At 33.8% G+C, this 25,867-nt stretch overlaps 1 protein-coding gene across 1 annotated transcript in view; it reads left to right on the top strand.

Annotated features, from left to right (window-relative positions):
• The window catches only part of LOC124366147 (MAU2 chromatid cohesion factor homolog), a 30,488-nt gene extending 6,118 nt beyond the window's left edge, over window positions 1-24,370 (top strand). The window contains exons 3-11 of the mRNA XM_046822470.1: window positions 528-650; window positions 6,240-6,368; window positions 7,439-7,547; window positions 9,232-9,396; window positions 11,780-12,027; window positions 15,796-16,001; window positions 18,414-18,616; window positions 19,217-19,417; window positions 20,333-24,370. Coding sequence (XP_046678426.1) covers window positions 528-650; window positions 6,240-6,368; window positions 7,439-7,547; window positions 9,232-9,396; window positions 11,780-12,027; window positions 15,796-16,001; window positions 18,414-18,616; window positions 19,217-19,410 — 1,377 coding nt within the window. The 3' untranslated portion in view covers window positions 19,411-19,417; window positions 20,333-24,370. The remainder of the gene's footprint in view (window positions 1-527; window positions 651-6,239; window positions 6,369-7,438; window positions 7,548-9,231; window positions 9,397-11,779; window positions 12,028-15,795; window positions 16,002-18,413; window positions 18,617-19,216; window positions 19,418-20,332) is intronic.
• The last annotated feature ends 1,497 nt before the right edge of the window (window positions 24,371-25,867 follow it).

Below are 25,867 nucleotides of genomic sequence, written 5' to 3' on the forward strand. Positions count from 1 at the left end.
TCAGGCGTCAAGATAATGTTTGACGATTTAGCACGTGATCTGAGGTGGGAAATCAAAACCAATCAGAAATGCCCCTAGCCATCAGTGGCACCTAACATGTCTGGTGAAAAAAGAAAAACATCCTTGGAGGTAGTATACAAATTCAAGCTCAGATACATGAGCGCTCGTAAAGGTTATATAATAGTAAATAGGAACAGAGTGAACTCCAGAAAATACAAAAGTACCCCAATTTTAAATAAGTTGAATGTAAACTTTAAATCGCATAATACAACAGGCACACCGTCTAACCCGTACAAAAGTCATGACCCAACTGAGTAGTTGGAAGCGGTCCTACTGGCGGAAATGGAGAGTTTAGATGTCGTGTGACTCCGCTGTGTAGCATTTCATCTTGAAGACTGCACTCTTTTAGTTGTATGGCTAAAACATCAGTCCGGTCATTTGTCAACCAGACATTATTTATTTATATTTTAAACTTGTTAATTCTATCATTCCTATTTTTTTAATAATTAATTTTATGGTTTTTACAGCAAATCCATGCAACAGAGAAGGACTACGAGTTGGCCAGCAGCCTGCTGGGAGTGGGGGTGGACTATGCTCACATCTCACAGGCCCACTACACGAGGGTGTTGTTCCTGTTGAGCCGATGTATGGTATGTCACAATATTACATGAAGATGAAAAACTTGTTTCAGTGGTAAATACTGTGAAAGATTTAACATTTCAAATTATTTGAAATGTAAAACTTAAATTATACAAATCCTTTGACATTAGCTCTCCAGTAACCAGTAGGAGTAGTAACTCCTATACTGGCAGACCCATTTTGGCAGATTTGCAAGGATTTTTCTAAACTGCTATAAAATGTACATGGTCTATGCAAGTATACACTTATTATTTTTATTATTGCCAAAGTATGTAGAATTTGAATATTGGACTGTAAAATATATTAGAACTTGTACAAAAATTCATGTGCAAAAACTAGTGACTACTGAGTGAGATTGGCGCAAAACCAAAAATACCAAATTTCTTCAAAAAAATTCAAAACAGTCAAAAGATGTAATGTTCACTATCCAAAAAGTAAATATGAAAAACTAAAAAAATCAAAACGTACAATTTTTATTTTTCAAAACAGAAACACCTAGATTTACGTCGCTTGCCATTGTAGAGAAACATGCATGCAGTCTCTTGGCAACCAAATTGTTATAAATATAAAGAAAATATATAGAGTTGTAAAAAGATTTATTACTGATTGCCTTTAGGTAGATTAGTCTGTAAAATGGTTCTATCTATCGGCAACATACTTAACTGGTACTTTGGGATTATAGCGACCACACCCAGACATGAATCGTTATTTGACATTTTGCTTCTACTGATTACTAGATTAGTGTAGAACAATATTTCGTCAATATAAAACAGGAATTGTCTTATCGCAAACCCCTCCCCATCCTCAGACAGAGGTCAAAGTCGAGCGGTCTAGTAGATAACGTGATTGCAGTCTCGCTGCCCGTTCAGCTGGTGCATCGCTTTGTACTTCCGTGTTTTACCCGTAGGCATTTCTCCAAATACAAAAATTCAACAAAAACAAACATTACCAAACAAAAACTAAACTCTTTATTGAAAAAAACACTCAAAACTTGTTTTTATTCTTGATCACACTCTGCCACCCAAAATGCAAGTGCCTCCGGCCATCCGCCTTTGGTGCTGCCGAAGCCCGCGCTGATTTCAACGAAAGAAAAACATCCCTCGAGATAGTACCTATCAGTAAAATATCATTTTCTAGAGGGGCTGATCAGAAATATAAATTAAATTGTAATGGAAAGGCAATTGAAGGGCTCCCCAGAAAAACGTTCCAAGCACCGTTTTATATAAACTGTACAAAAACTAAAAAAAAACGTTTAATTGACTAAATTTTTGAGATTATTTTCCTTTTTTTTTAGGGTGTACTCTTTGGGTCTAGTAAAAACTATATGTTTAGGATTTTGTTCAAATAAAAGTCTAAAATATTAAGTTTTTGACATTTTAAGCGCAAATGTAGTGGAAAAACGTTGCTTGGGCATAGTTGATATGCACAAGCAACGTTTTTCCACTGAAACATCACACTCGGGAATACTGGCGTTTGGAACGTTTTGTGAAGAATTAAGTTGTAATAGCTGCAAGAAGTCTTTACTTTTGACTACTGAGGTACCAAAAATCTCAAACTGAAAGTAATAGAGCTTTATTTTACAATTAATTATCACGTTTTTTACAACTTGAACACTCACAGTATCTTGTAAACAAATCGTACAAGATATACAGTTTTTGTCTTAACTAATATTGTTTATTCACTTGGGATTTCTTGGTAGAACTGTCTGTGTTCTTCAGGTAGCAATTCTAACATAGCCAGCAAATCATCTTTTTTACCTTTAGATATTGGCAAAGGACCCCCATACATTTTTGGGAACTCAAGGGGGTCAGTCACTTTATACAAAGTTTCAAGTTGAGGTGGACGTCGTCCTCGGGGTGTTTTTAGGATGACATCTGTTGTCCATGTCTCTAGAAGATTGTGGGTTTTTCTCAAACGAATTTGGCTTGGATCATCCGATCGGATCTGAATCCATCTCCCTTGGCTAACTTTGATAAGTTTTGAGTTTTTATTCAACTGTTGTTCAGCTGGAGACAAATCAATAAAATCATCCTGTTCCATGACCACAACATGAAATGGTTTTGAAGGACGAGCGTTTTCAATCATTGTCCACACGTGTTGAGGTACTTGAAGGGTTGCCGTTTTTTTACATCTTTCAATGAGGGCGAAATCCCTGTCACAGGGAAGAAAGCTGTGCCCGGTCATTAAAAACTTTTGATTGACCTCAGTAAAATACTTGGTGCAAACAAGGTAATGATATAATGCTATCATTTTCCAGTTGTTTTGTCCAGTGCATCTATCTGACCATACAATAAGACTGCGCTGTTGGTGAGGTTCAAGTTTGTTGAAGGTTTTCAAAATGTATCTTAGAATTCAGGAACTTATTTCAGCAGGGACGCGTTTAGCGATAGTTTCGTGCCAAACGTTCATTGTTACCTCGTTATTGCCCATATTGTGAATAGCAAAATTATAATTTGAATATTGCCTTTGATAATAAATTTCAGAGTGCGTGAGGTTAGGCGTAAACAACACTTGTTCAAGATCAACGCATAAAACAATGATGTTGTCATTAAGTTTTGGATTGTCTACATCTTCATTCAGAGTTTTGTATGCTTTTTCTGCTTTTAAATGGTACAGCTGTGTTTCCCTCATAATGCGATTTCTGGTTTGTTCGTCATCAGCTGCAGATAACTGGACAAAAAGTTTGTCGCATACGGTACATGTGTCTGATCTTGGGACACCAAATCTAAGATTAAAATCCTCATTAAAAATCATTCTGTATCTGTGAAGATTTACTTTAGACTCAGGGTACTTTTGTAAGAACAGCTTGTGCATTTTAGATAGGTTAAGATCTGAGTTTAGGCAACGTTTTTTGCTAGAATTTCTCCCATAATGGCTTTCTTGGGATGGAAAGCTAGCAATGTGTTGTTTTGCCAAAGTGATATCATCGTCCTTTATTTTGTGAGGGCGGTTGCTGTGTTTACCACGCAAGTCGTTCAAGTTTTGTCCTGACTTAAGCTTTTCAACAATCATTTGAATTCTACGCTTTGTCACATTAAATATGGATAAAATATGTTTTTGACATACCTGAATGCTCTTTTTGTCAATGTTCAATCGGTACTTAACAGTACAGTGACGCTGAGAAATTGCCTCTTCAACTCTACGCCGAGCAGGTTCAGAAATTTCCATCAGTGATGCCAAGTAGCAGGTCTGCTCCGAGTATGTCTTTTCGTAAAATGAATTGAAGAGCTCCAGCTTTGCCGCAAACTGTATGATTTTGCAGCCCTCATGTGAGCAGGAACATGTGAAATCCTGAAATCAAACAGCCCATACAGTAAACAGTAATAACATTTAAGTCTGGTTTAATGTATTCTTTAAATGCCAGGTCTAGTATGTTAGTTCAGGATGGTTAAATATAATTTTTGATTACTATCAAATAGCAAAATTATTTGGAATAGGAATTTTTAAATTTCCAATACGAACGAGCCTATCGTGTGCATCACAATATTTCTGAGAAAGACTTGTAAATAGCAAACATGAGAGTATCAATAAAAATAATTGAGAACAAGTAGACCATAATTTACAAGTAAAAAGAATTACAAATGAAAATTAAATATCTACGTCTTGGTAAATCAGTCTGGATTACAAAGGTTATAATAGTGTTCAACTATAGGCCTAGCACAAGTAACGTTTTTCCACTTACCTCAGTAATAGGTACCTTTGCAGGTATTACTTCATTCTTGTAGTTTAAATACTCCTTCCCACTATTCCTGTGACTCTTCTTAACTTCTTTCTTCCACAAATCTACTTTTAACTTTCGCTTTTTGCCTCTATTTAAGTGTTTAACAAGACCTGACACCGGTGAAGACATGATCTCGTTCGCCCACGCGCTGCATATGAAACGTTCTTCCAGGGAGCACGAGCTTCCCCTACCCATAATTCCCTGTTGTAGTTACAAAATCAGCCAGTAGATGTCACCACGTGACAGATAGAAGCACAAGGAACGTTTTTCCATAAAAAAACAACATACTCTAATTTTGGCGCTTGTAACGTTTTTCCGGGGAGCCATTCAATTATGTATCGTGCAAAAAACTTAAATAATCATGTGATGCCGTGCGGCCTGCCGTAATCGGGATTCTCGAGAAAGATAAGATAACAGCGACAACAATACCGATCACAATACCAGGAAATGCTTGTAAGTTTGTAATTTTGTAATTAAAGAGTTGTTTTTTTCGTTCTATCATGTTTGTTTCTATAAATTTATATTTTTGTGTTCTTCATGCGGGAGTCATCGGTATAATCCCAAAGTACCACTTAACTTCCATGTTTGTGCTCGCATTTACTTGTAATCTGATTTTACCACCAGATCGCAGTAGCCACCTGGTAGAAGCCACTGACTTAAGGTCGTGTTGCTGTCAGAATATGTCGCCACATTATATTAGCCATACCTTGTATTACTGCATACTGTGGAAATATTTATCTTGTGAGAGTGACTTATCGAGTATGTCGTAGTGAGGAAATAAGACATTTGATTTTGAAAAAGTACTGAAATATTGACTTGTGAAACATTTAGTCCTTTTTTATTAAGTTTTCAAATGTAAATAAACATGTGTTTTTATAGAGATTTTAAAATTTTTTTATTTTTTACTCCTTTTGGTAATTTTTTGGATTTCATCCATTACTCATTTTAGCCTATCAAAATAAGACAACATATGACGCAATACTCCTTAAAGGGTTAAAAGGAAGATAACCTCTTAATTTAAAAAGTTTATAATGCATCCTACTAAACCTACCACAATGCAATTTTAACAAAACATGTATCCAACCATAAGAATCAAAAATATTATTGTATTGAGAATACTTAGAAAGATTTACCTAATCTAACTACCTGACTGTCACACACATGTTTAGACCTACTCTACCTTAGGACCTACCGTACACTGGTGGGGCTGTTGGAAACATAGTAATGAAAGCTGCCTTTCTGGTGCAACCAAGTTGTCCATACAACCAAGCCATTCCATATAAAATCCATATTCAGAAACACCTGGACTTCCAAAGGCTCATTTTGTTAGTTGTTGTAAAAGAACGAATGTTAGAAAATTTTTGATGTAGATTCAAATGGCTACAATTTACATTTATAATTTGAACGCAAAAAATAAATGTACATAGATAAATTTGGACTTTGAATACTACATGATTTACACATTCTTTATAATTATAAAATTAGTAATGATAAAGACCATGTTATCAATCGAACAGAAATATTTTATTTTGTTGCAAGTTGTATATTTTTAACCAAGTTTGTATATTTACTGCTTTTCAGTTGTCACATAGTACATTTATGAATACCAAATTAGATCTGTTATGGCAATAATCAACAGAATTTCTTTCAAAAAATCTTAATTATTACCTAAGTGTGTATAAACGAAAGTGTTGATTATACAAAGCAAGAAAATGATGTTAATATGGCTTATAGTGGAATTTATAATGTGTAAACGGGGGTTAATTAATAATAAAGGGAACCAAACCTGTTGCTCCAACAATGATACTTGCTCAATGTTTACTCCACTATGATATATCTGTTCCATGAAATTAATGAAATGGTACATTGGTTTGTTTAGCTACTGCTGATAGACAAAAAGTTCCTAGAAGTGCTGCCGTTGTTAAACCAAGCCGGCCTGCTCGTTGACAATTGGACAGGCAGTCAGCATCAGAAAGAGTACCTGAAGGTCTACTTCCTTGTACTTCAGGTCAGTGAGTCATGCTCTGTCTTAGCAGATTCATAAAGTATACTGTATAGGTACTTATATATTTGGTCGGTTACTCTTAACTGACACGCGCTTGTTAACATTTCAATAAACTACCTGGTTACAGAATATCTTAGAGTGGGAAACTAATGGTGACCTTAGCAGTGTGTTTTTTTTAACTAAAACAACTCAACAACAGCACTGTAATAGCATAAAATATTGCATGGCATAAAAAAACTTTGCATTGAAAAATTCTATATATTTTTTAGGCTTTTGGAAAGAATTTGAGGCATTATGTCATCAGTAAGAGTTTTATAGGTGCCTATTTAAGACTTGAGAAATGGTCCTGTTCATTGTACCACGGAACTGAATATTTGCTGTGGTTAAAAAAAGCCAGGTAAACTTAGCAAAAATTTGTGTATACAACATAATGTGAATAATACGAATTTATCATAAGCAATTTTTGTTGTTGAATGAAGATTGTACATGTATTTACACAATTTATATTTTAGCCATTGGTAATTAGTGTAATCTTTCCTACTAGTGTATTTTCCTCTGTTTTGGCTGTACCAGTAATGTTACAGCCATACTATGTTCTGAGGATATTTTTGGAGGTTTTATGTGTCACAAAATCAGTGATTGGGATATAAAGAGATTTCTTATTGGTTCCTAATAATGTTTAAATTATATTAGTTTGTATTTTCATACTATTATCTCATATTTCGGTCAACTTGCATCATCAGCACAGTTTATTTGTACATTATTTGTAATTACTAGTTCCTATAAATATTGTATCACTTTGTTGGATTTCCTGCCAAAATATGCTATTATAGTACCATAACAAAATGAAAAATAAATAGTTTTTCAGGTACCTTAGTTATTGTACAAATGGCACCCGGCTTAGCAGTAACATTATTCCTAAAGTTGTAGGCAGTCTCACCGCGGCTAGTATTATGAACTTTCCCAGCTTCTATAAAGAAAGAAGGTTGAAATGCTGTAAGGTGCTTCCTCCACCTCCTTCATTTTTGGATGGTACATATCTTCACCTTACTAAGGCCGTGTTTTTTCTGCAGGTGTGTCACTATCTGATGGCGGGACAGGTCAAGAGTGTGAAGCCTTGTCTGAAGCAACTGCAGCAAAGTATACAAACCATCATGATGCCCTCCTGGCCATCGGATGATGGTAAGTATATTGGCTTTTGATTGTTAGACAAAGGTTTTTTTAATTGGTATTGAATTATTGAATAAGGCGTTCCTAATATAAATCTCTTTGAATGAACTTAGCATAATTCGTGTATTGTATCGACCTTTTGAGTCCAGAAGGTGATTAACAAAAAAAGGTGAAATAGTGAAAGTTTCCATCTTTATAGCACCTTTTGCATTATAGTGATAGTAGTTAAGACCATTGTCATGAACCAGCTGCTAATGCTGATGCCTTCGGAGTCATTAGAAAGCTTGGTTTAGACAAATGCAAGCAGATATAGCTAGTTTTGCATAATTAAGTTTTTAGTTTGGATTCCTGCATTTAGAATTACAAACTTTCTCAGTACAGTAGACTCTCTAGCCCCTCAGATTAACCAACTCTTCCAGTTTCCAAACGGGTTCGTGTTTTGTTACTGCCTTTTACGAGTTGGAGTTCCAGAAATAGTATATGACAACTGGAAAGTTTTTTCTTTCTGATGTTGTTCTTTCACAATTATCGCTTTAACAGAAATTTTCGTTATAGTTCTATGGTCTCGTCATGTTTGCTTGAGAAGGAGGCAACTGTGTTACCTATCAAATAAAATATTAAGTGTTTAAAATTAAATTTTTATTTGGTGTTAACATTTCTTTATTGTTAAAATCTAATATAATTTTCATAATAGATCATGGTAAATAGTGTAGTTGGTAATTTATCTGGATACCTTTTTTTATTTTTCATCATTTAAACATTTTTTTAAGTGTTCCTATACTTAGTTAACGTATTGTGATATATTTTCTAAATAAAATACTCTAATAAATGTTATTAAATTTAATATTAATAACCTAATACTTATTCAACTGGATACCACTAACTGTTTATTATAACATTGCCAGTAGGAGGATAACAAAATTAACTTTGAGATTGCGTAGAATCCTTGGGAACAAAACTTCAATCCTAGATTTGTAGAAACTTTCTGAACCTACAGAAACATGGGAGACATGTTCATCTGGATGCCCCAGAAACATCTATATGTGGTGATATACCTGGTCACTGTAATGATTATGATGGTTTTCAGTGGTAAGTGTAACCAATATGGGAGACATGATCATTTGGATACATAAGGAGCACATGTATATTTTGATATACCTTGTCACTGTAATGATTATGATTTTTTACAGTGGTGAGCAGAACCAATGTGGGAGATATGTTTATCTTGAGGCCAAGAAACATTTCTATATGCTGGTAAACCTGATCACTGTAATGATGATGATTGTTTCCAGTGGTGAGAAGAACGAGTGTTTGAGACATGTTCATCTGGATACCAAGGATCATTTCTATATGCTGGTATACCTGGTCAATATAATGATTGTGATTGTTTGCAGTTGTGAGTGGAACCAATGTGGGAGACAAGTTCATCTGGATGCCAATGATTCTATATGCCGATATACCTGGTCACTGTAATGATTATTGTTGTTTCCAGTGATGAGAGGAAGCAATGTGGGAGACATGTTTTTTTGGATATCCAAATAATATTTGTATGTGCTGATATACCTGGCCTCTGTAATGATTATGATTGTTTTCAGTGGTAAGTGGAACAAATATGGAAGACATGATCATTTGGTTAATTAAGAAGCATTTGTATATGCTGATACCTTGGCACTGTAATGATTGTGATTGTTTGCAGTTGTGAGCGGAACCAATGTGGGAGACATGTTCATATGGATGCCCAAGGAGCATTTGTATGTACTAGTATACCTGGTCACTGTAATGCACAGCATGCAGGCTGGTTACATGGACAAGGCGCAGAAATACACGGAAAAGGCACTAATGCAAATCGAAAAACTTAAAAGTGAGTCCATGTTTATTAGCACAAGTCAACATTTTTTCTTAATTTTAATGAAACATTCAAAATTAGAAATGCAGTAGGAATACCAAAGATGATAATTGTTATTTCAGTTGTTGTTTAATCATATGTGTTGGTCCTTGCATAGGTCGCCAGTAAGGTAAATAAAAAAATGAATGATATCACATTGAATGAGCCCAAGCTCAACTGTGGCACTTATTTAATATTAATTAGCTCATGTAATAATGAACACTCCATACATAGTGTCCTGGATGTTGATTCTGTTTTTTCCCAAACATGTATGTGAATCACAATATGTACAATTGTTTTTTTTTAGACTGATTTTATATTTCAAAGTGAATTAGAAAGTCTGAAATAGACTAACATTTGAATTGAAATATATTCCTGTGCTGCACTAGATATCTGAATAGCTTATACTAAAGTAATTCTACTAAAGTAATAAAATATTACTTTACAACGATAACAGTACTAATGACGGTTAAAATATGTGTCAATGTTACAAAGAAAATAGAGATTCATTTTATAGTTTGATTATTGTACTATCAGCAAGTACAGGGCAAGGTTTTGTTTGCAGTCGAGAGTGTTCTTGTTTGATTAGATTAAAGTTACACAAACAAATTCAGAGAAGGATTTCTATTTTGCTGTTTACTTCTTCAATGCTAATTTTACGAAGGTTTAATTTATATAACCTCAATATTTAGAATTTCATCCTTAATTTTGCTTACTGTTAACCTGTATATATATTGAAGTTTCAGTTTATCATTGCAACGTACTGAAGTACAGAACCGTATTTTTCATATCAAGACTTGAAACCTCCATCACATACACTCATTTGTTTTCTGTTGTCACCTCACAACAATTCTAAACTTCAACATATCAAAGTTTGCCCCAAACAGCCTTGATATAAAAAAACCTCATTATATCAAAGTTCTTGATATATCGATGTTTTGTATTTCTTTTTTAGGTTTGTTATATCGAGGTTCCACTGTAACATAATTTATATAATAATAACATTTTTCAATTTCTGTATTTAAGATATTAACAAAACAGTAAAAAGCTCTAAATATATTTGTGTTTTATATACTTATTACAAGTATTGTATAAATTCATCAAAATAAAAACTTAAAATCAAATAAAAATTATTGCTTTGTTACGTTTATTCATTCTATGTTAAACAATAATGTGTAATTTAACCCTAGAAATGGCAAGCACTGCGTATGTGGTGCATTACGCTGTTGTCTTTGTGTCAAAGCCGCATATTTGGTGCATTAACATACTTTCATATTATGTAAGTGTTAAATATTACATGATGGTGATGAAATTTATATGGTTGTTAAGATGAACCAAACTTCCCAAATATCAGGATTTTAACATTTTGAGTTGAGTGTGGATCCTGTAATGTAATGGAATGTCGAAACTCTTGAAGAATGCGGTATATTATTTTACGGAATCGATGTTTTAAATTTTAGTGTATTATGCAATTGCTAATTCTATGTCATAATTGTGTTTTATGTAATTTGTCATCTATGTGTTGTTAGTAATACAGTTCTCCACTAGAACACGTGTGCCGTATTACATCTATTTGTTTACAAAGCAACAGCTATCGTCTTTAATTGTTCGTTTATTATTATCCGTCAAGATGCCCAATTTTTATTAAAGTATATAATATAATGTTTAAATCATATAAACTATACATTTCTGAACATAGCATAAAATTTGGGGTCAAATGTATATTTTGGATTATTTTTATGCAGCCTACTTCAAAATAAATATAAATAACAAAAGAACTTATTCACCGAGTTTTTGAAGCATTAAAACATTATGTTGAAAGTAAAAATAATTAATCAATAAAACAGGTTTCTCTGTGTTTGTTTTTTGAGAACAGTGATGTATATGTTATATTTGGTTATCGTTAAAATACGCTTTAGAAAAGGTATCCTAAAACACTGAACCACTGCAGTAGGTTTTTGACCACTTCTAGAGTTAATAACGGCGTAAGTGCCGACATACTTTCACTGCCATGTAGTGGCGCGATACTTGACTTTATATTTTAATTTCACTTTTTTGATGTATTGAATCATGTTTGATTTGGTTCTAAAATTTGAATACTTGTACATTTTTAACATAAGAAAATTTGAATTTGTAAAAGAAAACAGAGGTGAATATGATTAGTAATCGTTTACTTTTTCAGTAAATTAAAAGTAGTGACTATAGGCACTTGGTGTTTTTATTGCCTGTTCTCAATATCAGTAGAAACTGGCCAGAACAGGAAATAGGAATAAATCTTCTCTATATTTAATCCCCTTTCGTATTGCCTCAGTGTAACTCATTTGTGTACATAATGACAACCGTTGACGTTGTGTTGCAGTCGTGGACAACAAGCCGATCCTCAGCGTGTTCCAGCTGATGCTGCTGGAGCACATCGTCATGTGTCGACTGGTGATGGGGAACAAGACCTTGGCTCTGCAGGAGATGGCACAGGCGTGTGTACTGTGTCAGAGCCAGCCCAGGTTACTGCAGAGTCACAGGCCACAGTTGCACACCCTGCTCGGTCTCTACGCTATGAGTATGAATTGTATGGAGGCTGCCGAGGCACAGTTCATGGCGGCGCTCAGTGTGAGTCCAGTTGTCATGTCAGAAAATCACACAATTTTCAGTGATTTCCTCATTGAAATAAGTTTAAACCCTTAGAGTGTCGTTGCCAGTTTCCCAAGTCATGTGCATAAAGTACCGGGCTAATTTCTGCATATTTGGTAAAAAAGCTGTTATAAAATCTAGCCAATAGATTTTCATAGTTTTGTTCTTGTTTTTTTCCAATTAAATGCAGAATATGAGACAAATTGTTACAAACAAAATTTGCTTTATAAAAATAAAAAAAATTGCAGTTTTTCCAAAAAAAGGTTTTCACTTTTTTGTAAAAAGTTAAGTTTGAACCTAATTTGAAAATATAGCATTATATGTATAAAGAAAATGCTGATCAGTATCAACATTTTATAAATTGTACTTCATTTGTCAGAGTTTAGAAATTACATTGTATTAGTCTAGTCTTCACAATACATTAAATAAAACATCAAGATAACACAAATAAATATGATTAGTAAATGTAGAAACAAATACTTGCTTACATTTCTTTTGTACAGCAACTTTGTCAAAACCAAAATAACCATATTATATTTATACTGAAAACTCACGTTTTTTTGCTTGGACACAACTAAAATCACTACATTACTTTTATAAAGAAATATGGTAAAACGCTGTATAAGTTACTATTTTAGTTTATATCTACTCAAATGCTTGGTTATCGGCACATAAACAACAAAAAAGGTTGTTATGCGAAACGATACTCGTCTGCTACTTAGCGTGTCTGGAAGACAAAATCATCGTATACATACTTCGGTACTATCGCAGCCCACTAATTTTGGATGAGTTTTCTTTATCGGGGACCAAAATAAACCTCATTCTACGTTCCTAATACTTTCCTTCTTCATTTAATCATCTCGACTCACGAATCACCTGTCACTTTCGAATAGTGAAACCTTGTTCTTTTAGTTTTTGTTTTCATTGATAGTTGTAATAATTTGTAAATTTAAAAATTGGTTAAAGAAAGTCGTTTCTTGTTTATACTGTAATTTATTTTCTTCCTGATAATGAAAACTTGTCAAAAAATAGTTGTCTTCTGATAAGTACCCAAACAACATATGTTTCATATATCAAATAGTAGGAAAACAACATAAAACTCGTATTTATCTATAGTTTGTGACCTATTATCTGGTTATTTGGCCAAAATAACCTCATACTATATAAAATATTATGGAAATACGAAACGTCAAAATTAGTGACGCCGGGGTGGAGGATAGTTAAGGAATAAAGTCGAGCTATGATCATAAATAAACATGCCTTGATTGTCATTTCAGTATGGGGGCTGAATAATTAGCTGAAATACTTGTATTTACTTTAAATGAAATAAAATATTTATATTTTCACATGCGCTATATATAAATATATTGTGTCCTTGAAGAATGCACTGGGATTAACAATGCTGAAATTAAGTACTTAAAAGGACATTTTAATACAGATTTATCTTAGATGAAGAACACTAAGTTACGTACAGATGTGCCCTTGTGCTATGGAAAATCAGAAACAATGATTTGTTGTTTGCTGACTTAGTTTAATTAAAACAATGATCCATCAGGTTAATTTGGGTAAATAAAAAAAACATTGCTGAATAAATGCTGTATGTGCCTTGTGCGGTTATCGTATATGATATTTTTAATTTTATTTCAAATTAGTAAAATATTTAGATTTCTTTGATAGATATAATGTATAGATCATACATTCTGATTTTTTACACTACTGGTTACCAAATACTAACTGGTTCTAAACCATTGGCCCATTGTAGACTTCTCTTTACAAAAACAAAGATTTTAACTATTATAAATTTGTATATACTTTATGTTTTGGTTTTAGAAAAAAAAAACAATTAAGAATAATGTTTGTAAATTCTTTTAAGAAGTATGACACATAATCGTGATAATAGAAATAATAATCAATTAGAATTATCACAGTATAAACTAACCAAAATTATGAGGTACCACAGATGTTTAAAGTATTATAATGATCTTCCTGTTTTATGGCAAGGTCTGACAGACAAAAAAAAAATGCAGAAAATGTTTTTAACGGGCTGTCTAGAAACCCTTTGTATAAATTTGAAAAATATTATATAAGTATTAGAGATATAAAATGATGTTTTGTAAACCCAATATTTTTATCTAAAAAGAGTTACTGTATGCCTAAAAAGAATTATTTTTATTTAACGTGATATTGAAAGAATCATTAAAGCACATTAGGATTTAAACAATATGACAATGTCCATTGCAATGAATGTAACATGCTGAAGGATTAATACATTGTTTTTTTTCTACTGAATACAACATTAGTGAAGCATAAAGTTAAATATTTGTTTGCTAGAATTATTTGGCTAGTTTTTTAAAATTGGTTTCTTCAAAATGGTTGTGTCTTATTAAGTTCCTGGCTATTAAATGAATATCCTAGAGGTCAAATGAATCATTGCACTCAAAGCCTGAAACCGGCGCAAAGTCATGGTATTCCCAATCATCGTATAGAACAATGCCGGATCTGTTCACCAGTAATCCGTCACATTCTTCCTCCTGCAAATGCCCATGAGAAGCATGATTGCAAGAAACTTGGTCACCTCTAAGATACTAACATTTTTCCAGGATGAAAGTCGAGAGTGAGAAGAGAGTCTATTTCTTCTCGATTTCCTTCTTAGCATAAATGTTAGTTTCTCTTACAATAACAGATAGAAAAAGAATCTGGGACAAAAAATTTGCAATTGTGTTCAGGTAGGCAGTCCCGTGGGCCAGGGTTTCTCATGGTGAACTCCTTACTGGGGTCTTTGGGACTTTCACCGTGGTAAGCCCTAACCCACAGAGATGTGGGAATAGTAACAGACTCTGGAGGAGGGAGATCGTCTGCCCGTCAGACTCATGTTCACTGTCTGAATTTTAATTAGCTGCGAGTTCTCTCAGATCAGAGGATTTGTCTGCTAAGTTTTCAGACATTTCTAGGTTATGCAGAGCCTATAAAAATAAATAAAGAAGCTTTATATCATGATCATCGCATATGAAAATGATCCTAAAGCTAACTAAAACTATCACAACACTGCACTTAGCCTAGATTACAAAGGCTCACTAATATCTTTTTCTCACATATATTTCTTCATAACATCACAAAATAAACTGATAAAACACAATCTACGAGAATTTATACGCATAAATAAACACACTTATTACATAAAAACACTTATTTCATGTAATAAACTTACGTTTTAGATGGACAAGAATAACGCGACCGGGTACCAATACAACAACAATGGCCGACTGTTTACAAACAACTCTCGTTTTCAATACGTCATAGTTACATCATGGCTGCTAACAAATCAAAACAAAATACATCGATCAAATCAGCAACTATTTCTGATTCCAGTGGTATATGAATCATGGCAGTTTAGTTCGTGTATTGATTATAACAAATGTCAAACGGGCATGTGTCAAATCGACTGATTTTCAGGCGACTGCCACTACAGAAACATTAATTTCAACTGATAATCAAGCGACTGCCAGTTGTAGAGTTAAAAGGATTTAATACAAATTTCCACACAGAAAACTGAATTCCATGTAAAAAGTTAATTAGTATGAAGAATACTGTTTTTTGTTTGTGTAAAAATGTTTGCTTTAAAAAAATATAAAACAATAATTTATCCTTTCCTTGCAGGTGCATTTACTATTTTCCGTTTTGACTAAGTACAGCAATTGTGTTTATTTGCAATCCGTTGGTGGTGTCTAATGTTAATATGGCATGCAGCTGTCACAAGAACGGGATCTGTGGACGTTTGCCAACCTTAATCTGGGGATTGTCTACCTGCGTGGCAAGAGGGAGATGGAGTTTGCCAACCTGCTAGAGAGGATAAACCCTGACACATTGCCGTCCCACTCGCATAGCTTGCGTGCAGCAGCTTACTATGTGCAGGGACTACAGAGCTTCTTCCAGGCGCGGTACAACGAGGCCAAGTAAGTACATTAGATCCTTATTTTATTTTATCTTTCGTTATTTTAATCTTTTTTAGGTACAGCTTGTAAGGTAAAGTGCACCTTATCCAGCCGGTAAGGAACCTAATTGTTAACCATACAGGTTTACCATTTTTGTTTATTTATAATTTTCATCATAGGGACGGGCTCACTGTCTGAAGAGATTTATATTGATACGTTTGGAAGTTTTACCCTATTTTGAACTCTCTTAAGCTCTTTTTGTACTTTTTTAGATATTTATTATTTACACTGTAATTTTAACCCTTCGCACACAATTAATAAATCCATTAACTTTTCTATAACGTCAACATATAAAAAAAAACAATGTAGACAAGTAAAAACATTTTGTTTCGTTAAGTTCAAAGCTAATTTTTATTATAACTAAATTATAGAAGGTAAAAACAAAAAAAGTACAAAACAAGGTATTCCACTTAAAATTAGCGTATTCAGTGATAAAAATTAAAAAATTTACAAAACTGTTTATTTCAATTAAATTTCATTGTAAAACTGAAAAGTTTTATTACATTTCACTACAATATAAATATTTTAATCTAATCATAACACTACCACGCGATAAGGAATAATAATGAGATACGTAGTAGACATGCACTCATGACAACCGAGAAAGCAGTAATACACGCCACGGATATGTTTGGTTATGGATCTGTAGGAGATGCAGAACTGACGAGCAGGTGGTTGGATTTAGACAAAAGGTACTTCCCTCCCTCTGCCTTAATATTTTCTAAGTTAAGTTGTGCGTAACCACAATTTAGAATTTATTGTCCTGTACGAATCCACTTGCATTTCAAGGAAGGGACTTTTAAAAATTATTTAGTACTGGTGGGTTATGATTTTTCAAATAATTTGAAATATAAAAATATTGCAAATACAATAGAGCATCAAAAATCTGAACTAATTGAGGCTGAGGGAGGTTCAAATTTCCGACTTGTTACTTGTTCCGACTGTATTCTAGAAATTCTTAGTTATACTACAAATGGTAGGATAAATAAAGATAAACAATTTATGTATTATTTAATGAATGTTATCGAAGAATATTAAGCACTACAAACCGCAACACTCAACTATGACTACACTACTGAACAAGTGAAGCAACTGAACTGACTGGTGGCAGTGATACGATCCCGACAGGTTAAAAATACTCATCCTCACCCGCTGTGAAGAGAGGGTGTGGATGGTTCAAAACAATCACTCCCAAAGTCATTCTCCTTTCACAGCGCCGTGAAAATACAGTTTACATGTTTCAAACAGACCTTCGGATTATTGACGCTCTACTGTGTAGGCCTTTGCACTATTTTCATTTAGAAAATTAAATTAAATTCATCAGAGGAATTATTGTAAATGACAGTAATGCAGTTCATCTCACCTGTCCAGTCAGTAATGATAATATATCTACTTCAACATTCTGTGATTTTAATAAACAATAAACTGAAACCCTAAAATATCTGATCAAATAATGCAATCAAACAGATATGTTAGACAGCAGAAGCTTTCCTGTGATAGTTACTCCAGTAAAGAAAACAGGGCCAATCAATTGGTCATAGTCGAACCACACCAGGAGAATCTCTAATATACTCAGTAATTTCATTAGTTGATTCGTAGCTTTAATTTCATGTTAAAGTTGCATTTTGTTAGTGTGAAGGCATAAACACTTGAGTAACATATTTTGTATTGTTGTTTTGATCATTCCGAGTTCTAAAGTTTATCTAGCAATTTTTTTTTTTGGCTACTTACTCACCTTGGGTGTATACGCTCGAATGCTTCATCACTTGTTCTATGGTGAATGAGAGATTTTTTTATGTTAACACCTCCAGTTTCTTGAAACTGTTTGTACCAACATATCTAATGCTCTTAATCTGAGGTGGATCAGTGTCATTAACACTGTAAGTGCGTTGGGACAGATTCAAATTTCACTAACCACAATACACACAATGTTTTCTGCTAAATAGTCACCATTGCACTGGTTGTGAGATTGAAAGAACTGTCTTCCTGTTGTGCACTTGTTGTGCGCATTGACTGAAGGTCTAGCTGAGTACAGCCTAGTCGAGAACAAAGTATTTGATATTCTTATTAGTTGGGTGGACGAATTATCACTTTAGATCAAATACAATGTCAGATATATATTTTTAATTGCTTCAACTTGTAACGCTGACCCTGTATAAAAGCAGTGACATTTGTATAGTAAAACATATCCATGTTGAAATAAGAAAATTCCACGTAACATTTTGTCTCAATTTGAAATTATGGTATAATTTATTTATTTAAAATTGAGTGATTAATCCTACCAAAAATAGTACTTATTAAAATATATAAAAAATCCTATGCTAATACATTTTACCATGATAAAGAACTATATCCACTGCTACTTGTTTACAGGAGGTATTTACGGGAGACACTAAAGATGGCAAATGCGGAGGACTCAAACAGGTTAACGTCTTGTACACTGGTGTTGCTAGGACACATCTTCCTGTCTCTGGGCAACTCCCAGGAGAGTATGAACATGGTGACTCCGGCCATGCAGCTAGCCAGTAAGATCCCTGACGTCCATGTCCAGCTGTGGGCCTCCGCTATCCTCAAGGGTCAGTACCTTAGCTGCTTAACAATGGTGTGGAGCATATTCACTATTTTAAAGTATCTTACGTTGATTCTGTTGCCTTCGCTGGTTGATAAGAGGCAAGATATTTTGTACTAATTTATAGTCTTCCCTCTTCCCTCTTGTTTAATCTTAATGTTTTGGATAACTCGAGAATCCCAAAACTTTATAGTCCACATTGTGTCGATCTACTGAGGTTTCACTGTGTAAAATTTAAAATATTGATCACTAACAACTAATATATGATGTCATGCCTCTTGAAAAATGGATCTATTGTAATTCATTATTAGTGTTACAGACATTTTCCATCTATAAATATTTCATAATGGGAAATTGTTATCCATGTAATGACAAATTGTTATCCTTTCAAATCAACCATTACAACAAGTAACTTTACTCTAAAGATACATGTTTGCCATTACAAGGAAAAACCCATTAAGTCATTGTGATCTTGTTGATAGAAAAAATTGTCTTTATAATTTGTAACCAACCAAATATTAACTAAAAATAGAACTAATATGTGTTAAAGAAGTAGTCAAAACCATATCTAATATCAAAATCAATTAGAAACTGCTTGTGTCTGCAGATTTATACCGTATGTGCGGGGACCCGGCACGAGAGAACGAGGCATATCAGATGCATTGCAACTTCTCCCAGATGCTGCTCAAGGACCATTTCCAGTCCTCACAGATGGCTGAGCACAATCTCATATTCTGGTTGGAAGGCAGTTTCCCCTTGCTGGCCACCAACCCGCCCAGCACTTCCACGCAGCTTATATGAGATGCAGGTCAGTCACAGTAGAATTTTGATGTTATTGCGTCGTGTCTTACAGGATTGGGAGGTCGGCTGTTGACATTTTAGAAGTAAACTGAGAATAATAACTCTAGATTTCAAATTTAATTGTTCCAAAGTCATGTAAAATGTTATTAAATACTCAAATATACCATATATAGCCATAGAACTGTAAACATTTTTTAATTATCTTTTAAAAGTTTTTCTCTTTGGTAAATCAAACTCAACTTATAATTAAAGTATTCTATTTTTGGATATTTTGGATATATTGATTTGTTATGTAGATCAAATTATTGCTGCACTGAGAAAGTTGCAAGTGCAGGAGGCATCGTGATATTTGGAATTGATTCCTGGTTGCTGTTAATTTCCTAAGAATTTCTAGAATCAAAAACTAACTTTAGAATAAATCAATAATTTTTAATTTGAGCAACTAAAATGAAAAAACATATTTAAGTCAGAATTGAAAATGTTTTGAATGGGCCTATTTCTAGGATTTCAGAGATACTAATAAAAGAGGACTGGAATTGAATTCAGATTTTAGAATTGATTCAACAGTTTTATAATTGGAATCAGAATTGAATTGGTTGGGAATTTATTCACCTCTAATTATTGATTTTGTTATTTAAGTACCAAAAAAATATTATCTATAAATTTCTATTCCTTTTTAAAAGAATAGTAACAAGTACCCTTCAAATAGAACAAATTCTTAGGTTTCTTTCAACTAAAATTTTGGCAACTAACGGGTTTATGAAATAATTGACTTAATCCCTTTGATTGTTATGATCTAAAAAGTACTTTGCATTGCAGAAGGAATCCAGCGCACACGAGACTTCCGTATTCCCTAGTCTAGTTTACCAGAAAATCACTGTCCCTTTGATTGTTAAAATCTAAAAAGTATTTTGCTTTGCAGAAGGAGTCCAGCGCACACGAGGCCTCCGTATTCCCTAGTCTAGTTTACCAGCAGAGTTTTATTTGATATCATAGTCTATTGTACAGGAACCTGTGTGACAGGTTCGTTGGTTGCAGAAGATGTCTTGGAGTCCTTATTTATTTATTAGTAAACTATTGTGGAGTAGGTACGGTACCAGACAACCTTTATCAGTATTGGTTTGTTTATACAAAAAGTAATTAAGTTTGTGTGATCAAGTTTTAAAGGTGTGAAATTAACACTGTTAAAAACCCCCTTGCAGTCAAATTCCATTCTATCAGTGGATATAATGGAAACTGGTCAAACTCAATCAGAATGGGCTTTTAAGTTTGTTTAACTTAGTAGTAGTCACTGTGTACAAGTTAGATATGACGTAGGGAAGTACTCCCGATAAGGTATATTGTATGTACAAAGTACTGCTATACCAACATTTTTAGTTTATAATATTAAAATATGTGATCAAAAAATTAGTTTTTTATGTTCTAGCTCAAAAACAAGTTTTAAGTTAGTTAAGTTCTATATGAGAATTACAACAATTTCAGTTATTGTTATGAATTTATCAGATATTTAGTGTGAAAAATTTGTAATTTGCCTCTTAGTTGTATTTGAAGTTGAAAATCACCCAGAGGAAAATTTTTTATTTGTTTGGACAATGCTCTTTTATTTTAATTAGAGATATTTTTTATTGTGTTGTAATTTACTTTTACATATGACGAAGGCACTTCATATAATAAAATGTAAAAACTCTATTAATATATGCATGAATTGAAAAATATAATTATGTACGATTGTTTCTAGGACCAAAAGTTTGCTATTGATCACCAAATCTCTAAATTATCCTTAACAAAATAAAACTTTTCAGACATATGAATGTGTCGAATTTTTTTTATGCGGCAACAATAGAAACGCTACCAAGGGACAGGAAATAAGGTATTTAAGTAGAAATCTATTAAAATATTGTTTTTTCTTTCAACTATTTTATAAACTACTCAAGTGTATATATAAAGTTTGTTTTTGGTTATGGAAAGATTGTGAAGGAAACAGGATTTTTCTGGACATTTGCCATCATTCAGTGATACAAAAGATCAGTGACACTACGTTTCGAGATCTGCAATCTGATCTCGTCCTCAGATGGATGACTAACCTACCACATAATTACAAGCTAGGTTAAATGAACGAATCATACATGAGCGTTGTGACACAAAAAATGTCAAGGATCACAATGATCTGCACACAACTGTGAGCACACTATCTCTAAAACACGCACTTAATAAAAACAAAACGCTAATTATTATAACTGAATAACCAACCACATAGAACTGACCCGAGGCCAGTAGTAAATGGTGATCGTCATGACAGAAACATGATGGCGGAAAAAAAGGAAACAGGAGTGGGCCCTTTTTTTATTATTGGTGTATTGTAGATGAACTTATCAAAACCATACCGAAACCATCTAGAATGATGGCAAATGTCCAGAAAAATCTAATGTTTATTTCAAACAATTTTATTGCAGAACTTTACTATTTCAATTAAACTAACTATAACTGAAGTCAGAGAAATGTAAAAGTATCAATAAAAAAGAAAAACTAAATTGACTTGATTTAAAAGTTTTCACGTATTAGTTTAGAAATGAAATACTACTCTTTGTTTGAAGGTTATTTTTTCAAATAATCCCTACTGATGCGGATGTGGAAACACCTTCCACTTAAAAGCATCCAGGACTTCTCGAGTCCAATTTGTCTTATGTGGTCGATAGCCATTTTGCACAAAATTTAGGGTAACCTAACTTATGTGTAACAATTTTGTTTAACAAACTTCTTAAAATTTGAGGAAAACTAGATTCAAGATTCAAGATGTACGTGTAAATTATACATAATGAGTAAGGACGTCATATGACGTATATTCTTATAGTGGCCCAAAAGAGTACAGATGTCATATGACGTTTAGCCTCTGTATTTTTGTATTATCGTAAATGCTATGCTATTACTGATTCTCTTTAAGTATATTTGTCTTTAAAGTGATTCCATCTATTTGCAACTTACTTAACTTCCATGTTTGTGCTCGCATTCACTTGTAATCAGATTTTATCACCAGATCGCAGTAGCCACCCGGTAGAAGGCCCTGACTCAAGGTCGCGTCGTGCGCTCATCGCTTTGCTGTCCGAATATGCCGCCACATTATGCTAGCCATTCCTTGAATACTACATACTGTGGCCATATTCAGAGTGACATATTTGTTGAGTAACCATCTAGTTTGTTACTGTTGTCCAAATGGCAGACAATATGCCGCCACATTATGCTAGCCATTCCTTGAATACTACATACTGTGGCCATATTCAGAGTGACATATTTGTTGAGTAACCATCTAGTTTGTTACTGTTGTCCAAATGGCAGACAATATGCCGCCACATTATGCTAGCCATTCCTTGAATACTACATACTGTGGCCATATTCAGAGTGACATATTTGTTGAGTAACCATCTAGTTTGTTACTGTTGTCCAAATGGCAGACAATATGCTGCCACATTATGCTAGCCATTCCTTGAATACTACATACTGTGGCCATATTCAGAGTGACATATTTGTTGAGTAACCATCTAGTTTGTTACTGTTGTCCAAATGGCAGACAATATGCCGCCACATTATGCTAGCCATTCCTTGAATACTACATACTGTGGCCATATTCAGAGTGACATATTTGTTGAGTAACCATCTAGTTTGTTACTGTTGTCCAAATGGCAGACAATATGCTGCCACATTATGCTAGCCATTCCTTGAATACTACATACTGTGGCCATATTCAGAGTGACATATTTGTTGAGTAACCATCTAGTTTGTTACTGTTGTCCAAATGGCAGACAATATGCCGCCACATTATGCTAGCCATTCCTTGAATACTACATACTGTGGCCATATTCAGAGTGACATATTTGTTGAGTAACCATCTAGTTTGTTACTGTTGTCCAAATGGCAGACAATATGCCGCCACATTATGCTAGCCATTCCTTGAATACTACATACTGTGGCCATATTCAGAGTGACATATTTGTTGAGTAACCATCTAGTTTGTTACTGTTGTCCAAATGGCAGACAATATGCCGCCACATTATGCTAGCCATTCCTTGAATACTACATACTGTGGCCATATTCAGAGTGACATATTTGTTGAGTAACCATCTAGTTTGTTACTGTTGTCCAAATGGCAGACAATATGCTGCCACATTATGCTAGCCATTCCTTGAATACTACATACTGTGGCCATATTCAGAGTGACATATTTGTTGAGTAACCATCTAGTTTGTTACTGTTGTCCAAATGGCAGACAATATGCTGCCACATTATGCTAGCCATTCCTTGAATACTACATACTGTGGCCATATTCAGAGTGACATATTTGTTGAGTAACCATCTAGTTTGTTACTGTTGTCCAAATGGCAGACAATATGCTGCCACATTATGCTAGCCATTCCTTGAATACTACATACTGTGGCCATATTCAGAGTGACATATTTGTTGAGTAACCATCTAGTTTGTTACTGTTGTCCAAATGGCAGACAATATGCTGCCACATTATGCTAGCCATTCCTTGAATACTACATACTGTGGCCATATTCAGAGTGACATATTTGTTGAGTAACCATCTAGTTTGTTACTGTTGTCCAAATGGCAGACAATATGCTGCCACATTATGCTAGCCATTCCTTGAATACTACATACTGTGGCCATATTCAGAGTGACATATTTGTTGAGTAACCATCTAGTTTGTTACTGTTGTCCAAATGGCAGACAATATGCTGCCACATTATGCTAGCCATTCCTTGAATACTACATACTGTGGCCATATTCAGAGTGACATATTTGTTGAGTAACCATCTAGTTTGTTACTGTTGTCCAAATGGCAGACAATATCGATTGAGTCTGCCGTAGTGAGGAAATAAGACGTTTGATTTTGAAAAAGTACTGAAATATTGACTTGTAGAACGCGTAGTCCTTTTTTATTAAGCTATCAAATGTAAATAAAAGTTTATTTAAGTGATTTTAAAGATTTAAATTTTTTACTCCTTTTGGTAATTTTTTTATTTCATCCATTACTCATTTTAGCCTATCAAAAGAAGACGTCATATGACATCCATACTCCTTAAAGGGTTAAGAGACAATTACATCGGTCACAATGCTTGGCCGTTTACTTCTGTCGTTATCGTGCACGTTAGCTTGACCATTTTTAAACCTAATGCACCACTGATGCAAATCACATCATTCCCATAAACTTCACGAAGTTGGCGATAAATCTCAATTGGTTAATTTTGCGCTTAGCAAACAAAAACCATCACATTCGTGGAATGTTCAGTTGTGCCACACATTTTATACTGTTGTTGTAAAACAACAAAGAGCGACAGTAACCTCTCACTGGCATGGCTGGATAGCCACTGAATAGAGAAACAAGCTGACATCAGAATGGTCCAGCCCCACAGTGGGGCTCTTTTGGCAAATACCTCAGTCACCAAAATAATGGTGTAATACTTGCTTGGTATTTAAGTTTTATTTAACAAGAATAATTTGTTCAAACACAAGTAACCACATTTAAATGACTATAATTAATGTGTAAATATGTTTAAAACAGTTTTTAATAGTATAACAGGATTTCAGACATTTGCCATCGTTATGGTTACAAAAGGTATAACACAACATTTTGAGGATTGGAATCTATCCTCTTCATCAGGTGGGGAAATGTTGTATGTATACTAATACCTCTCCATACATTTCTACATTGTATTTTAGTGCCACAGGTTATTCTTTACATGAAACCGTAAGTAAAATTACAATTGGGATAGTTTGAATTTTGAGATTTTGCCAGTAAAATAAGTATTGTGCACCCCTATCGGCTTCAAAACGAAGCGTAATCTATTTTCTGGATAGCCCTCATACATTTGTATTTTACTTATTGTTAAAATTGTATAATATTTTAAATATATTACTATTCATACATTAGGAAAAAACATCCATCAGCATAAAAGAATCGATTCAAGGATTTTGGGAGATGCTGAAATTTTGTCTGAACTTTGAACTTCATTACGCAAATGACTAAATAGTTTTGTTTTACATATATAATAAAAATATATGAAAACTAGCCTAAACCCGCGGCTCCGCTCGCGTGGCAGTAGAGAGTAGTGACACATGCGGCTCTTTCTTCTTGCGACAGCATCATTCTTGATGCTGATGTTCGTATTCGATTCAATTCGTTTACCTTTGCGCGCTGGTCGTTGCTTTGATTATTACGAATTCGTTTTGTTGCTATCGCACGTGCGCTGTGACGGCTTAAAGCACTTTTTTTTCTTGGCAGCATTATGTTATTTTCCAATAAAATTCGTCAAAAAACTGCTCAAAGGAATTCTGTAAAAAAAAATGTTGAGAAAAACATTCTTCAAAGAATATTTACATGAGAAAACAAAAATACTTGCCTATTTTTTTAAATCTTTTACTGATGGAAAATAACACTGTTCTTGGAAATTGTAAAAAA

This window comes from Homalodisca vitripennis, chromosome 7, assembly GCF_021130785.1.
Source record: "Homalodisca vitripennis isolate AUS2020 chromosome 7, UT_GWSS_2.1, whole genome shotgun sequence".
NCBI classification, from domain to species: domain Eukaryota; kingdom Metazoa; phylum Arthropoda; class Insecta; order Hemiptera; family Cicadellidae; genus Homalodisca; species Homalodisca vitripennis.